Raw genomic sequence first — 16,034 nt, forward strand, 5'->3', positions numbered from 1 at the left:
TGTATTTAGTTAAGCTGGAACTACGCTGGAGGAACTTCTCTCTTTCTTTACCAATTATTTTTTATTGCTTTTCCATAATTCTTAACGAATTGTGTTCCAAATTAATACAAATTTAAAAGCTGACTTCCCAACCCTCAGGTGATCCCTCTATTTTCTTCCCTCCTTTGCCGCTCCCAGTAGGACATTTCTGACTTGCATTTCAAAATCTCATCGCTTTTCCCTACGCATCACCTGCTCATTTACCAATTTCTGCTGTGACTTTTATACATTTCTTATAACCAGTCCTCAAAGGAGTCGAGCATGCTCTTAACCCCCCACTATCTCCTTCTGAAACCCCTCTGGGGTCGTCAAGCACCCGAGAGGCCAGCTTGCCATGTTTACTGCAAAACAGGAAGCCCGAAGGTCAGAGGAATTTCTATCTCTTTCACCCCATTTTTGGTGCCAAATGTTTTCGCCTTTCCTTAGAGTTGGAATTTTGATACTGTGTTTTAGGGGACAACCCTAAAACCCTCCATCCACACTCCTGGAGGGGGTCAGAATTGGGTGGGGGGGTCTTCCTCCACTCAGCTCTGCTGCCATGAAAGACCCTACTGAGCCCACTGAAGGCGAGGGCTGTTTGGGGAGCCACCACCAACAGGTCCCTGCCAATAGAGGGCAGAATGAGGCTCTGGGAACAAGGCCTTTTGGGATGGGGTGACAAGCAAGGTCCCGGATCCGGGGAGCCCCATCGTGGAGCTGGCAAACAAAGGACTGCTTTATTAAAGAGAGCTCGTACTTTCGTTGCTGCGCGGTGCCAATGTTTATTTTGCAGCAAGCTGCACCGAGGAGCCTATTGCACCGAATTGACCATATTCGAAAAGAAGAAAAGGAAAATAATAATAACAGCAACTAATATTTAGTTGGAAGCTCTCATTTCGTTTGGAAGATGTCGTATCATTTTCCACGTAAAACTTAGAAACATTGATTGCCATTCTTGAACTTGAGAGCCGAACAAGCAACAGCAGCTACCGTGTAAAACAATCGCCAGGACATTTACAGCCTTCTGAAAACGTCTGTTTCTCAGAAGCAAAGACGCCGACGGCAATTTATTCACGTGATTAAATGTTTCTACTCTGCCAGATTGCACAAGGAAGTCGAAGAGATGTTCCTAAAAAGGAATGGTTTGTTAGGACGACACTCTGCATAGATGCAGAGTTGGGTTTGGAAAGGAGAGGCGCTGGGGTTCAAAAATATGCTCAGCAACAGAAGGGCACCTGGGGAAGGGGGCATGGCTGGCTTGGGGCAAGTTACTAGCCCTCAACGTTGCCGTGAGAATGGTCTGACTCACTTCCGAAGCTGGAAGATATTGTGGAGTGGCTGGCTTGGCTCTGGAGGGTGCCGGAAGGGCTCGGTGAGGACTCATCATCCGTGTCGTCACTGTCGAAGGGGACCAGTTCTCGGTTGGTGCTGTCCACTGGGTCTGAGAGCTCCAGGGAAGACCCAGAAATGGAGATATGCAAGCACTGCTGGGGCCCAGACTCGTCCATCGACGTGTGAACCGGTTCTGAGGAAGGGCTGGCCAGAGATTCGGGGCGCTCCCTGGGTGCAGAGTGAGGTGGGAAGATAATAATAATAATATAATAATTTATTATTTATGCCCCGCCCATCTGGCTGGGTTTCCCCAGCCACTCTGGGTAGCTTCCAACGAAGTATTAAAATACAGTGGTCTGAAAAAAATGTTGAAATATACATTTAGTAAGAAACCAGAGGCATTTCTTCTTGGTCTGGAATTGCCCAAGAAAGATGTTAGATTGTTTTTGTATGCCGCAACTGCAGCTAGAATTTTGTTAGCTAAGAAGTGGAAAACACAAGAAGTCCCAACAGTGGAGGAATGGCAGATGATGATGATGGACTTTTCGGAGCTGGCCGCCCTGACTGGAAGAGTCTGTGACCAGGAGGAGGAGGAGTACCAGGAAGAATAAATGAAATTCAAAGACTATTTAGTTAAACATGCTAAGATAACTTAATTAGAAAAAACTTGCAAATACCAGATAGGCTTAGGATTTAAATATGTGATGTTAGAGAATAGTATGTTTAAAGTTAAAATGAAAAGAAAGAATGATGTTAAGTGATTAAGTTAATTTTATGAGAAACTTCGTTTTGGAAAAACTGTTACAATGATATACACTGAAACTCAACCAGGGGGATTTGAGAAAGTCACCTAACAATGTTACCAAGATTGGATTAAGTACAGTTAAGATTTATGTTTGTTTGTTTGTTTAAAAATTCTGGAAAATCAATAATTTTTTTAAAAAATAAAATAAAATACAGTGGTCTGTTAAACATTAAAAGCTTCCCTAAAGAGGGCTGCCTTCAGATGTCTTCTAAACGTCTGGTAGTTGTTGTTCTCTTTGACATCTGGTGGGAGGGCGTTCCACATGGCGGGCGCCACCACCGAGAAGGCCCTCTGCCTGGTTCCCTGTAACTTGGCTTCTCGCAGCGAGGGAACCGCCAGAAGGCCCTCGGAGCTGGACCTCAGTGTCCGGGCAGAACGATGGGGGTGGAGACGTGAAGAGAACAAAAAGACATGGGAAAAAGATAAATGGAGAAGCTGCGTCTCTGCAATGAGCAGCAAAACATGAGCTGCCAGGGTGGAAGCCTAAGAGGGGACAGGAGCTGTGGAAGTTGGGGATTCGCTGCCTTCAGGAACCAGGAAGCACAGAACTAAATGCCCTTTAAGAGAATCATAGAATTGCAGAGTTGCAAGGGACCCTGAGGATCATCTAGTCCAACCCCCTACAATGCAGGGATTGTTTCCTGGGTCCAGGACATCTCTGCCCCCCAACACATTCCCAAAGGTGCCAGAACTACTAAAAGGGCCCCCTCTGCCTATTTTAACACCCAAGAGGGTCTGTAGGGAAGGACATGGTCTTTCAGATAGTCAAACCACAGGTTCTGACCCCACTGTGTTGGACTAGGTCTTGGGAAAGCAGGGTTCGAATTCCTGCTTGGCTGTGCAGTTCACTGGGTGACCTTGGGCCAGTCACTGCTTCTCAACCTAATCTATCTGCTCCATAGGGTTGCTGTTATTGCTGTAAAGATAAAACAGGGAGGAGATGTACGCCGGCTGCCTTGATCTCCTTTTGGGAAAGACAGGATAGAAATGCAATAAACAGACAACAAATAAATTCTAATTCAGCCGTTTCCTGCAGGACACATCTCCCTGGCTTCCAGCCACGTTTTTATCTGACAGAAGCGGGTTCTGGAACCCCCAAAAGCTTTCAAGCCAGCCCTTCTCAACCAGAAGTTCTTGGACTACACCTCCCACCATCCCTGACCACTGGTCCTGCTATCTAGGGGTGATGGGAGTTGTAGTTTTAACAACACCTTTGGAACCAAGGTCGAGAAAGGCTGGCTTACGCCATGAACAAATGCGTTCGCTTTCCAGGGGCCACAAGATTCTTTGCTGCCACGGACGTTCTAAAAGTGAAACTACCCACAAGAAAGTCCTTTTCTGGTGACTTCCTTACCGGAAGCTTCGCTTGAGGCCCGGCACAGAAGCGATGCAGAGGATCCTGGCAGAACAGACGGCGATGCAGGCCTCGACAATAGGCTCCTTTTTGACGCTGAGGAGGCAGACCTGCCCGACGTAACCGTCGCTGTTGCACACCCAGACCTCGTAAGCATTCTCTGGGTTGCTGTGGCTGGGCGAGGCGCAGGAGAACTGCCAGAGAAGGGACAAAAAACCCAGGTTGCTTTTGAAACAGGCCCTAAAAGCGCTCACCGGAATGGGCCCAACCAAAAACGCATTCTCCAGAACCAATAATTTATTGGTGACAAGAGTCTTTAATGGAGGTGCAGTAGAATTAAATGAACAGCACTGGGGTGCACTGTGGGTTTCTTTCCTTAGCAGTAAGGAGGTGGAACTATTTTTTTTCATTTTTTTTTTCAAGGAACCTTTTTGTTTATAAGAGGGAATGCTCTGTGGGTAATGACTCTTACCTTGCCTGGAACGAACGAAGCTCCACTGTCTGTGAAAATTTCTCCAAATAATATCCTCCAAACATACAGGCTCGAACAGAGCTTTTGCTTACAAAGAGGACCATTAATGCCTGAAACTGAAGCGCTGCTCAGAGCTCAAGCCTTTAACAACCAGCTCTGGCAAGCCAACTCTTAAGATTTTAGGTAGAGGCGCTTTTGACTCATTGGTGGCAAAGGTCTTCATTTAAAGTGCAGTATCAGCCTGGATAGCTCAGTTGGTTAGAGTGTGGTGCTGATAATACTAAGGTTGCAGGTTCGATCCCCGTATGGGGCAGCTGCATATTCCTGCCTTGCAGGGGGTTGGATTAAATGACCCTTAGGGTCCCTTCCAGCTCTAGGATTCTTTGATCTAAGTGTTAGTTTCTGTTTGGACGCGGGTGGCGCTGTGGGTAAAACCTCAGTGCCTAGGACTTGCCGATCGCATGGTCGGCGGTTCGAATCCCCGTGGCGGGGTGAGCTCCCATCGTTCGGTCCCAGCTCCTGCCCACCTAGCAGTTCGAAAGCACTCTTAACTGCAAGTAGATAAATAGGTACCGCTTTATAGCGGGAAGGGAAACGGCGTTTCCGTGTGCTGCGCTGGTGCTGGCTCACCAGAGCAGCTTCGTCACGCTGGCCACGTGACCCGGAAGTGTCTCCGGACAGCGCTGGCCCCCGGCCTCTTAAGTGAGATGGGCACACAACCCTAGAGTCAGTCACGACTGGCCCGTATGGGCAGGGGTACCTTTACCTTAGAGTTAAATGAGCTGCACTAAGGTGCACTGGGACGCGGGTGGCGCTGTGGGTTAAACCACAGAGCCTAGGACTTGCCAATCAGAAGGTCGGCAGTTTGAATCCCCGCGACGGGGTGAGCTCCCATTGCTCAGTCCCTGCTCCTGCCAACCTAGCAGTTTGAAAGCACGTCAAAGTGCAAGTAGATCAATTGGTACCATTGTGGCGGGAAGGTAAATAGCATTTCCGTGCTCTGCTCTGGTTTGCCAGAAGCGGCTTAGTCGTGCTGGCCACATGACCCGGACGCTGTACACCGGCTCCCTCAGCCAATAAAGCAAGATGACCGCTGCAACCCGAGTCGGTCACGACTGGACATAATGGTCAGGGGTCCCTTTACCTTTACCTTTAAGGTACACTGAGGGTTTGTGTTTTCTAAACAATCAGCAAATTGAACTATAGTTTCAGACAGTTATAATATGGAAACGGTAGCAACAAACAACAGATGAACTGTGTGAATTTGGTTTGCATAGCTTGGACCGACCTGCATTCCACTCCTCGTTTTCATGATGGGAATCGCCTTCAGGAACTCAGGGTCCAAGCAGTTTTTGTAGGAAGCTGGTTACAAAAAGGAAAAGAAACAAACCTGTAGCGCGGTCCAATTTGGGGCGTAATCCGCCGCAGCTCTGTGGAGTCACGATAATGAACAGCCGTCTTGAATCTATCTACCCTGCTTCTAAAATCTGACCGTTCCCCGGTTCTCGCCCCTAAGACTCCACAGCCACTGGCTGAGCTGCTGTGATGTCACAGCATGTTCGCAAACATTTCAGCTGCCCACGCTATTTGCCAGTAGCAGTTTGCAAACAGTGCTGTTCCTGCGGTGGAAGCAAGCGGTCAATTTGACTGGGGATAAAACCTTGCAGCTTGTTCATCAGTGCCGCCGGAGCACCAACAGAGAGGGGGAGTGTTAGGGGGGAAAACCCCCACATCTATTTATGCTCCAGATCAGCCCCTCCATATAGAGGAAGAGGCAAGACAGAGTACGTCTTGGATTGAACTCTAGGTTGAGGGAGGAGCACGACAGCACATTTTTTGGCTAACCTCTCTCTTCAGAGCTACTTCTAAAGGCCTAAAGAAGCAGATGAAGAAGACAACTTGGACAGAGGCTCTATGAGTTCAGACTGCACTCAAGTGACCGGGTGTCCCCCCCAAAAAAATATAAATCCACGCACACAGGAAGCTAGCGTGTCAGGGAGACAGACTTCAGTTTCATACTGACACGCTAGTTTTCTATGTGCAGGGATAGACCATCAAGTAGGTCCGAGAAGTGCTCTTTGCGAACTGAGGCCAAACATTATGAGTTTTATTAACTGTATGACGTGTGCGGCTGCTCCGTAACAAGAGTTCTCGGCCCAGTATACCTGAAGGAGCGTCTCCACCCCCATCGTTCTGCCTGGACACTGAGGTCCAGCGCCGAGGGCCTTCTGGCGGTTCCCTCATTGTGAGAAGCAAAGCTACAGGGAACCAGGCAGAGGGCCTTCTCGGTAGTGGCACCCGCCCTGTGGAACACCCTCCCATCAGATGTCAAAGCGATAAGCAACTACCTGACATTCAGAAGACATCTGAAGGCAGCCCTGTTCAGAGAAGTTTTTAATGTGTGACATTTTAGTGTATTTTTGGTATTTGTGGAAGCCGCCCAGAGTGGCTGGGGAAACCCAGCCAGACGGGCGGGGTACAAATAAATTATTATTATTATTATTATTATTATTCTTCTTCTTCTTCTTCTTCTTCTTCTTCTTCTTCTTCTTCTTCTTCTTCTTCTTCTTCTTCTCTGGGCGCCTTACAAAGCGCTCCCTACCCCAAAACATTAAAACAGTGTAAAGCAGTAAAACAACACCCTACAATATCAAAAAACAAAACCCCAAAACACTCAAGACAAGGACCTAGTTTCTTCTTGGTGTCCTCAAAGGCTTGCTCAAAGCTATGGCGTGCATCTGGGTTGGGGAACTCAAAGATGTAGGACTCCGTGCCGTCCGCCTTCGTTGCTGTGAGTTCCATTTTGTTGGGCGGGAAAGACTGGGTGAAGGAAAGGGACTGCTTCTCCGCCAATTCGCGGTGGATGGCGGCCATCAGGTCCTTGATAACGTCGTCCAGGCTCTGAGGGTGAGCGAACACAAATGTCGGCATTAGCTGGGAGAACACCATGGACTCTGTGGAATAAAATTCTGCGGCACCAAGTTCCTAGTCCATCTTATGCAGTCGCAGCAGCCCACAAGCCTGTAAGGGCAACCTTTAGCAGTTGGTCCCTCCCCTTTCCCGCCCTGATCTGGCCACAGTGATCCATGCGACGGTCACCTCCAGGCTTGACTACTGTATTTTGCTCTATGCGGGGCTGCCCTTGAAGCTGACCCAGAAACTCCAGCGGGTGCAGAATGCTGCAGCGATGTTCCTCATGGGGTCTCTGCCATGGGAGCATATTCACCCAGTGCTCTACCAGCTGCACTGGCTCCCGGTGGAGTATCGGGTCAGGTTCAAGGTGCTGGTCTTGACCTTTAAAGCCCTTCACGGCCTAGGACCCTCGTACCTACGGGACCACCTCACATGGTATGCCCCACGGAGAGCCTCAAGGTCCATAAATAGCAACACCCTAGTGGTCCCGGGCCCTAAGGAAGTCAGATTAGCCTCAACCAGAGCCAGGGCCTTTTCAACACTGGCTCTGGCTTGGTGGAACGCTCTGCCTCATGAGACCAGGGCCCTGCAGGATCTGATTTCTTTCCGCAGGGCCTGTAAGACAGAGTTGTTCCACCTGGCCTTTGGCTTGGAGCCAATTTGATTCCCTCCCTCTTTTTCTTTTTTCTTTTCCTTTCTCCTCCTGCGATAAGGCTACATTTTAATATTTTAATGTTTCCTTATTTTAATGTTGTATTTTAATCTTGTTTTTAAGTTGTAATCATTCAACTTGTTTTTATTATTGCTTGCTAGCCGCCCTGAGCCCGGCCTTGGCTGGGGAGGGCGGGGTATAAATAAAAATAATAATAATTATTATTATTATTATTATCATTATCATCATCATCATCATCCGGGTTGGTATCAGAGCTTTGATTTCCAAGCCCCACATTTAGAGGTGACCCACCTGGAAGCCATCAAGGACAGGGCCTTTTGGGTGGAGGCACCACAGATGTGGAATTCTCTCCCCAGACTGAGCTGACTAAAATCTTTCTGATTTTAGAAGGTTACTAATTTATTCTTTCTTTCTGGAACACATTTGTGGAGGTTTAAATGCTGATTCCTTTTTGGTTTGTGACTTTTAGAGTTGGTATATTTTAATCTTTAAATGGCACACATAAATAACCTTTATTTGTGTATGCCGCTACTGCGGCCCGTGTTTTGTTAGCCCCCAAATGGAAAACGAGCGAGGTCCCAACCAAAGAAGAATGGCCGCTTAAGTTGACAGAATGTGCGAAGCTTGCAGACTTAACATATTGAATAAGAGAAGAAGAACATACGTTTAGAGAGGATTGAAAAATGTTTATTGAATATATGGGGGGGGGGAATCATGTACACCTGAAAATGTGGGCAGCATTAAGATAAATTTAACAGTGTAAATAAGTTTTGATGGATGTAATAATGGAATACTGGAAAACTGCGGGAGGCAGTGGAAGACAGGAGTGCCTGGCGTGCTCTGGTCCATGGGGTCACAAAGAGTCGGACACGACTAAATGACAACAGCAACAATGGAATTCTGAATGGTATAGTTTATGTAAAATATGCTGGGATATATGATATGAAAAATGAACCATGGAAAGAGAAGAAGTCATTGATATTTTAAGGTTGTTTAAATGAATATTTTCAATTATGAAACAGAAAATTTAATAACACACGTACACATACACTGTGTGTGTATATATATATATATATATATATATATATAGAGAGAGAGAGAGAGAGAGAGAGAGAGAAATGGAAGCCATTCTGATGGTCTTGTTAGAGATAATTGGAACTAAAAATGGCCTAGGACAGTCGTCCCTACAGGACCGCCTCTCCTGGTATGTCCCACGGAGGACATTACGGTCTTCAAACAAAAACATCTGGGAGATCCCGGGCCACAGGGAGGTTAGGCTGGCCTCAACCAGAGCCAGGGCTTTTTCGGTCGTGGCCCCAATCTGGTGTAATGCTCTGTCACAAGAGACTAGGGCCCTGCGGGACTTGACATCTTTCCGCAGGGCCTGCAAGACACAGCTGTTCCACCAGGCCTTTGGCCAAGGCACAGCCTGACCCCCTCCTTCTGTAATCCTCACGGAACTCTAGCTCAATGGTTGCCATTAATTTGATTCTGAATTGATTTTAGAATGTATTTTAATTAATTGACTGTGGTTTTATGTAAATTGTGCTATTTTTACTGTTGTTATCCGCTCTGAGCCCGGCTTTGGCTGGGGAGGGCAGGATATAAATTATTATTATTATTATTATTATTATTATTATTATTATTATTATTATTAAAAACGCCTGTACTTGCCCCAACAATCTTGATGGTTCTCACCTGATGGGGGAAGCTGAGGGTCTCTGAAAGCTTGCTAACTTGGCCAAGGGTGCTGAGGTCTTCATCCAGGCGGGAGATGGCTTTCTGGATACTCTCGCGATTGGGCGATTGAGAAGCCCCTGGAGTTGGACAGAAATAACACATCACGCCACGTTTGTCTCAGGCAAGGAGGCTGGAGATCTAAGCCAGCTGCATTTCTCAGTATCTATGGCCTGTTCTGACATTATAAAGTCGGTGTTTTGTGTTATGTCAGAACAGGCCATAGATATATAGCACCATTTGGAGGTTTAAAAATGTGGCGATTAAGAGGCAAGCGGTTAGGCCACGTTAAAGATCAGTGGCGATACTCCTTGAATTTCTGTATTCCTTGCATCAGTTATGCTAGTGATACCCTTCACTTTAAATTGACGAACCCCAATTTAAAGTGGGCATGAGGTGGTGGCACACAAACTATGTGTTTCTAAAGGTTGTGGTTGCCGTTCCCGATTGACGATCACGAGCCACATTGCATGGCAACAACTTGATATAGAAGCCACAACTTGTGCAAAACTCTGCTGCGTCCCTCAGTTTTCGAATGTAATCCGTTCCGGTAGACTGTTCGAGTTCCGAGACGTTCGGAAACCGAAAACTCAATACGGAAGCCTCAATATGGAAAACTGCATATTGAAATGCATGGCATGTCCTACTTCCGAAAAGTGTTCAAAAACCGAAGCATTTACTTCCAGGTTTACGGCGTTCAAAAACCGAAACATTCGTCAACGGAGACGTTCGAAAACCGAGGTACCGCTGTTCAAAATGTTCCATCAGCTGCCAAGGCCGCTGAGCTACATTCAAGGTTTCCTCTTAAGCCTCCCCCCCAAAACATATTAATTTTATTTCTGCAGCTTTAAATCCCTGTAGGTTCGTACGTTTCAATACTGTTTTATTGTCTGCATTGTGTTTTATAGATTCCTGTTTCTGAACGGCACTCAGGTATCGGGCAGAGATGTTTATGCATTCTGAAAGGGAACAACACCGACGGCAACAGACCTTTCACAATGTCCAGGTCTTCCAGCGGAAATTTCCAGAGCAATTTGTACTTGCTGGCTGTGTCGATCACACTGGCTGCTGTGTAACTGCAAAGAAAAATCACGTAACACCAAGAACGTGAGCAGTACTTACTGCAACCACTAAGTGGCCTTGTTGGCCTATTTTATAGGGAAACACCTTCCATTTGTATCTTAAATGTTCTTTCTTCCCTTGATCAAGATGCTAAGCTTGTGGGCAGGGCCTAGCCAATTTTCTAACATGTGCAAAATCTAGATTTCTGAGATGCCTCCGATATGAGGCACAGTTGACTGCCACTTGTGCATTCTTAGCTACGTTCATAGCTGTCAACCGTCCCTTATTTGGCGGGAAACTCCCTTATCCCAGCGCCGTGTCCCGCTGCTGTCCCGGATTGATGATGTCCCTTAAATTTCCTGGGTTTCATGCTCGCTCGGCTCAGGAGGGAAGCAGCGGCTCGGGGTCCTCCGCCGCGAGAGAGAGCGCGCGCATGAGCTGCCGCGTCTCCGTCTCTCCCTTTTCCCCCTCAGGGGCGCGTCGTGAGGAGACGGGCAGCGGCGGGCGGGCAGGCAGCCCCTCTCTTGCGAGACTTCCGCTGCGCTGCCAGGGGAAGCCAGAGGCGGCTGAGGAGGCGGCCTGAGGGAGGAGGGGATGGGGAGGGACGCAGAAGGGCGGCACTTCAGCGGCCGCCACCGTGCCGCAACCGCCTCATGCCGGGCTCGCGGGCGAGTCTCTCTTCTTCCCTCTCTCTCTCTCGGGCGGGAAAGGGCCAATGGAACTCCTCGCGCCAGGACGATAGCAGTTCCGGCGTGCATAAGCTAAGCAAAATCCCTTATTTTGGCTGCTGATCCCTTATTTTCAAGGCTGCTGGCCCCTTATTTTCAAATCGGGAGGTTGACAGCTATGGCTGAGATGAACCCTATTTTTTATTATTTCTTTTTTTTCTGCATTTCAGGTGTGCGCAATTCTATACTAGGGGTGGGGTCTTTCCCAGCTGTTGAGCTGGATCCTGAAATTCCCGACGGGGAACTCCGAAGAACAGCCAACCTCTGCTGAAATCAGGACTCGAACTCAGCACCGACCGTGCGACAGAATTCCCAATGGAGAACTCCATGCTAATTTATTAATTTATCCCAGCTGCTGTGGGGCTACCAGGCACTCCCGGTTATGCCACAGTGGTTATTCATCGGCAGCCACAACTCTGGCTAACCCACCCAACCCATCAGGTGTGGGGCAGGCAGGCATAGTTTGGGCCCGTGCCTTATGGACGGAAATGGTCTCTGTGGGAGCCGAGAAACAGTCTGGCTCCTGATAAGATGCCTGTCCTTTGCAATTACTGCATTTTTCGCGCCATTTTTTTCTTCCTATAAAGTAAGGGGAAATGTCTGTGCGTCTCATGGAGCGAATACTTGGTCCCTGAGCTGAATTGCCCAGGGGCGAAAATCAGATCATGCTTTTTTTTTTTTTTTTGAAAGAGGGAAGTGGGTGTTGAAAGGGAGCCGCTGATCGGCAAGCGATCGGGAGGGAGATAAGGGACGCTAGAGATAAAGGAGGCTGCCTGGGAGTGGGGAGGTAAAGACAGCAAGCTTGCAAAGGGGGGAAACAGGAAGACTAAAGCAATGAGGAGAGAAATTAGAAGAAAAGGAGGAGCAAAAACTGTTCCAGCTAAGGAAAAGACAGTAAGGCAAACAAGAGGGAAGGGAGTGTTGAAAGGAAGCAGCTGATCGGGGGGATTGGGAGAGAGATAAGGGACGCTAGAGATAAAGGAGGCTGCCTGGGAGGGGGGAAGTAAAAGCCCATGGATCCTCAGGATTTTTACATTGGGTCACCTGAAATTCACCATGAGGTCACATAGCATGTCCATGGCTACAGCCTGCACCAAAAAAATCATGCACCCACTGTTGCGTGGGGCCGAAATGGGCAAAAACGTGGTTACAAAGCACGGATCCACATGGATCCTCAGGATTTTTGCATTGGGTCACCCCAAACTCACCGTCAGATCACATGCCTGTGGCCACAGAATGAACCACAAAAATCATACACCCACTGTTTCGTTCAGAATATTTCTTTTCTTGTTTTCCTCCTCTAAAAACTAGGTGCGTCTTATGGAGCGAAAAATACGGTATTATGGCTGTAAATCACACTGTTCCAAGTTGGGAGTTAGCTCTTTATTAGCAAAAACACGATCTGCACAGGCTTGGCTGTCAGGCCTAATGAGCACAGCAGGTCTCACCCCATGAAATCAGCTGGCCCCCATCTCCCCACAGATTTATCTAACTCCCTTCCTCTTCAGGGCTTTCCCCAAGCAATGGGAGACTATGCTTGTGTGTCTGCCTTTGCCCCTGCAACTTCATACCTCTTCTGGTCCTGGGAGATTAGGGGAAGGGGAGTTTGTCACACAAGGGGGAGACACTGTGGGGTATCTGGGATGTGATACATAAGTAGCAGTCAAGTACAACATTCCTTGTTTTCCTAGAGCGGACATGCAAGGGGATGTTTGGTCCGGCCAGTCAGAACTTCCTGTTTGCTCCTGGGCTGGTACTTACTTCCTTTGCATGTGACTAGAGGTGGGTGTGACCTTACCTGTCCAGGTAACAAAAGGGCAAGGCACGCAACACTCTCTCTCTCTCTCTGTGACTTCTCTCCATCATTGGAGCAACTTTTTTAGCTAGAGATGCTTCCAGCCAACAGAGGACACTGGGACTATCTCCATATGGGATATATTTTATATATTTTGTAACGTATTTTGTAACTATGTCTGCCTTTAGGGATCCAACTGTGAACTGAATGTGAGTAAACTACTTTTGTTGACTTTAAATAAGTTTGCTGTGTGTTCCTTCTTTTAAGAGGGATAAAAAGGGGAAACTTACCAGGAACATACAATTCAATACTGAATTGTATGATAGTGAGAGGCTTAAACAAGCCTGCAACCATCTACCTTCTGTGCGTTAAAAGGGGATTATTATTTTTTAAAAAAGTTTAAGTTTTTTATTTTTTACCAACAACCAAAACGCAAACAGTGAAATCCCCCAGGCGACTGATACATTGGGTACACATAATCAATAATAACATATTCAAATCAACCATATGTACAATTTTATATACGTTAAGACTCCTCCATCCACAAGATTTATTTAACTTTTAACATTTTAATTGCCCCAAATTGTTCAAACCTACCCAAATAATTCACTATCTTCTCAAACCAATCCTCCTCTTTGTCTCTGACCTTAAACCCTTTCATTCTGTGTATCTTCAGTTGGATATTCTAAGATTATAATATTATTCAGTTCTTTCCTCCATTGGTTCACCCCTAGCTCTTCTGCATTTTCCCAATTACTCGCTATAACCTGCAGTTACCATCAATTTTACCCATTTACATTCCTCTTTTGTTTTTAACTCGGTGCTACTCAGACTAATAAGAACCATTAATTTAGATATTCTCACCTTCCTACCCACAATTCTCGATATTTCTATACCAATCTGTTTCCAAAATTCATTAACTAACGGATAATCCCACCACATATGACTGTACATTAAAAGGGGAATGTAAACTCTGCTAAGTAAAGGGACTTGCTAACGTAAGTTAGGAAGGATATTAATAAACAATATACAGTGGTACCTCGGGTTAAGTACTTGATTTGTTCCGGAGGTCCGTTCTTAGCCTGAAACTGTTCTTAACCTGAAGCACCACTTTAGCTAATGGGGCCTCCTGCTGCTGCCGCACGGCCAGAGCCTGATTTCTGTTCTTATCCTGAAGCAAAGTTCTTAACCTGAAGCACTATTTCTGGGTTAGCGGAGACTGTAACCTGAAGCGTCTGTAACCCGAGGTACCACTGTATCCTCTCCTGCCTCCCTGAACATTCCCACAGACACCCATGACTCTTCATCAGCAGACTCCTCTTGGCTTTCCTCCGCTCCTGCTTCTGCCTCTAATTCTGACCGCCTCTCTGCCACAGAATCTCCCTGCTCACTAAGCCCTGTTCCCTCTCCATCTTCCAATGCTTCCTCTTCCTGGTCTTCTCCCTCTGACCACTCATCATTGTCCCACCACCAATCCCCGGGATCTGAGCCTTCTTCCCTTGGGGGTTCCCCAGCTGGTTCCGCCCCCCCCCGAGTCCATCGCAGACATGGCCCTCGAGCCATCAATCACACGGCAACTTCCGGTGGGCTTTGGGGGTCGGTCACTTACAGGCTCATGGAGCTTCGCCGCAAGGACCCGGATTTGCGTTTCAGGGTGGTGCAGACGAGCAGGTCCGTGAAGAGGAAAAGCGAGCGGTCCTTCTTCCCGCCCACGGCCTTCTGCAATGAGACACAGGAGAGGTCAGGCTGGGGCAGCTCAGTTGAGCAAGAGACTCTTATAATCTCAGGGCTGTGGGTTCGAGTCCCACATTGGGCGAAAGAGCCCTGCATTTATTAAGTGGCTTAGGGCTCTCGTATTTTTAGGACTGCCTCTCCTGGTATGCCCCACAGAGGACTTTAAGGTCCATGAATAACCATAGTTTAGAGGTCCCGGGCCCAGACCATTTACCTGCCCACTGCAGTGGTACCTATTTATCTACTTGCACTGGCATGCTTTCGAACTGCTAGGTCGGCAGGACCTGGGACAGAGCAACGGGAGCTCACCCCGTCGTGGGGATTCGAACCGCCGACCTTCTGATCGGCAAGCCCAAAAGGCTCAGTGGTTTAGACCACAGTGCCACCCGTGTCCCTAAATTTCATTGTAAACCGCTTTGAGGCGGGGTTTTTTCTTTCTTTAGCAATCAAGTGGCATGTAACTTTTATGAAATGAAACCAAAAAAACAGGGCACCGCCTCTCCTTCCCTTATGCTCCCACGTTACTTTCTCCCTTGGCAAAGTCACCATTTTACCTGCGTCGCAGCAAAAGGTGCCCTTTGTGAATATTTTGGATCTGAGCTTTCCCCATTGCTTTGCTCCTGGATATTCTATGGGGTCACGGCAATCGCCGTTTGTGGGAAGGGGGTGATTGGTTGTGTTTTGCTTTTGCTCGTTTTTATTGTGTATTTTGTGCTTACATCTTGCATTTTTACGCTGCAAACCGCCCTGAGATCTTTGGCTGAAAAGCAGTATGCTGCCATTATCACCACCATCATCATCATTATTATTATTATTTATTATTGGCAGCTCAGCGTGGAGAGAAGTGGCAGCAAAACAATGGCCCCTGGCAACTCTTACCAGGAAAGCAGCTAAGTGGTGAGGGGGGCAGGGGAAATAAGACATGTCTCCCCTTCTGCCCCGAATTAACTTGTTGTTGTTGTTGTTTAGTCGTTTAGTCGTGTCCGACTCTTCGTGACCCCCTGGACCAGAGAACGCCAGGCACTTCTGTCTTCCACTGCCTCCCGCAGTTTGGTCAAACTCATGCTGGTCGCTTCGAAAACACTGTCCCACCATCTCGTCCTCCGTTGTCCCCTTCTCCTTGTGCCCTCCATCTTTCCCAGCATCAGGGTCTTTTCCAGGGAGTCTTCTCTTCTCATGAGGTGGCCAAAGTACTGGAGCCTCAGCTTCAGGATCTGTCCTTCCAGTGAGCACTCAGGGCTGATTTCCTTCAGAATGGAGAGGTTTGATCTTCTTGCAGTCCATGGGACTCTCAAGAGTCTCCTCCAGCACCAGAATTCAAAAGCATCCATTCTTCGGCAATCAGCCTTCTTTATGGTCCAGCTCTCACTTCCATACATCACTACTGGGAAAACCAGAGCTTTAACTATAC

The 16,034-nt window shown here is 47.5% G+C and overlaps 1 protein-coding gene across 1 annotated transcript in view; it reads right to left on the reverse strand.

The window, feature by feature from the left end:
- Nucleotides 1-16,034, reverse strand: part of ARHGEF17 (Rho guanine nucleotide exchange factor 17) — a 191,264-nt gene that overhangs the window by 21,138 nt on the left and 154,092 nt on the right. The window contains exons 8-14 of the mRNA XM_053385410.1: nt 14,499-14,608; nt 10,295-10,380; nt 9,266-9,384; nt 6,669-6,882; nt 5,270-5,343; nt 3,510-3,703; nt 1,328-1,578 (exon numbers count right to left, since the gene is read on the reverse strand). Coding sequence (XP_053241385.1) covers nt 1,328-1,578; nt 3,510-3,703; nt 5,270-5,343; nt 6,669-6,882; nt 9,266-9,384; nt 10,295-10,380; nt 14,499-14,608 — 1,048 coding nt within the window. The remainder of the gene's footprint in view (nt 1-1,327; nt 1,579-3,509; nt 3,704-5,269; nt 5,344-6,668; nt 6,883-9,265; nt 9,385-10,294; nt 10,381-14,498; nt 14,609-16,034) is intronic.

Source organism: Podarcis raffonei, chromosome 4, assembly GCF_027172205.1.
Source record: "Podarcis raffonei isolate rPodRaf1 chromosome 4, rPodRaf1.pri, whole genome shotgun sequence".
Taxonomy (NCBI): domain Eukaryota; kingdom Metazoa; phylum Chordata; class Lepidosauria; order Squamata; family Lacertidae; genus Podarcis; species Podarcis raffonei.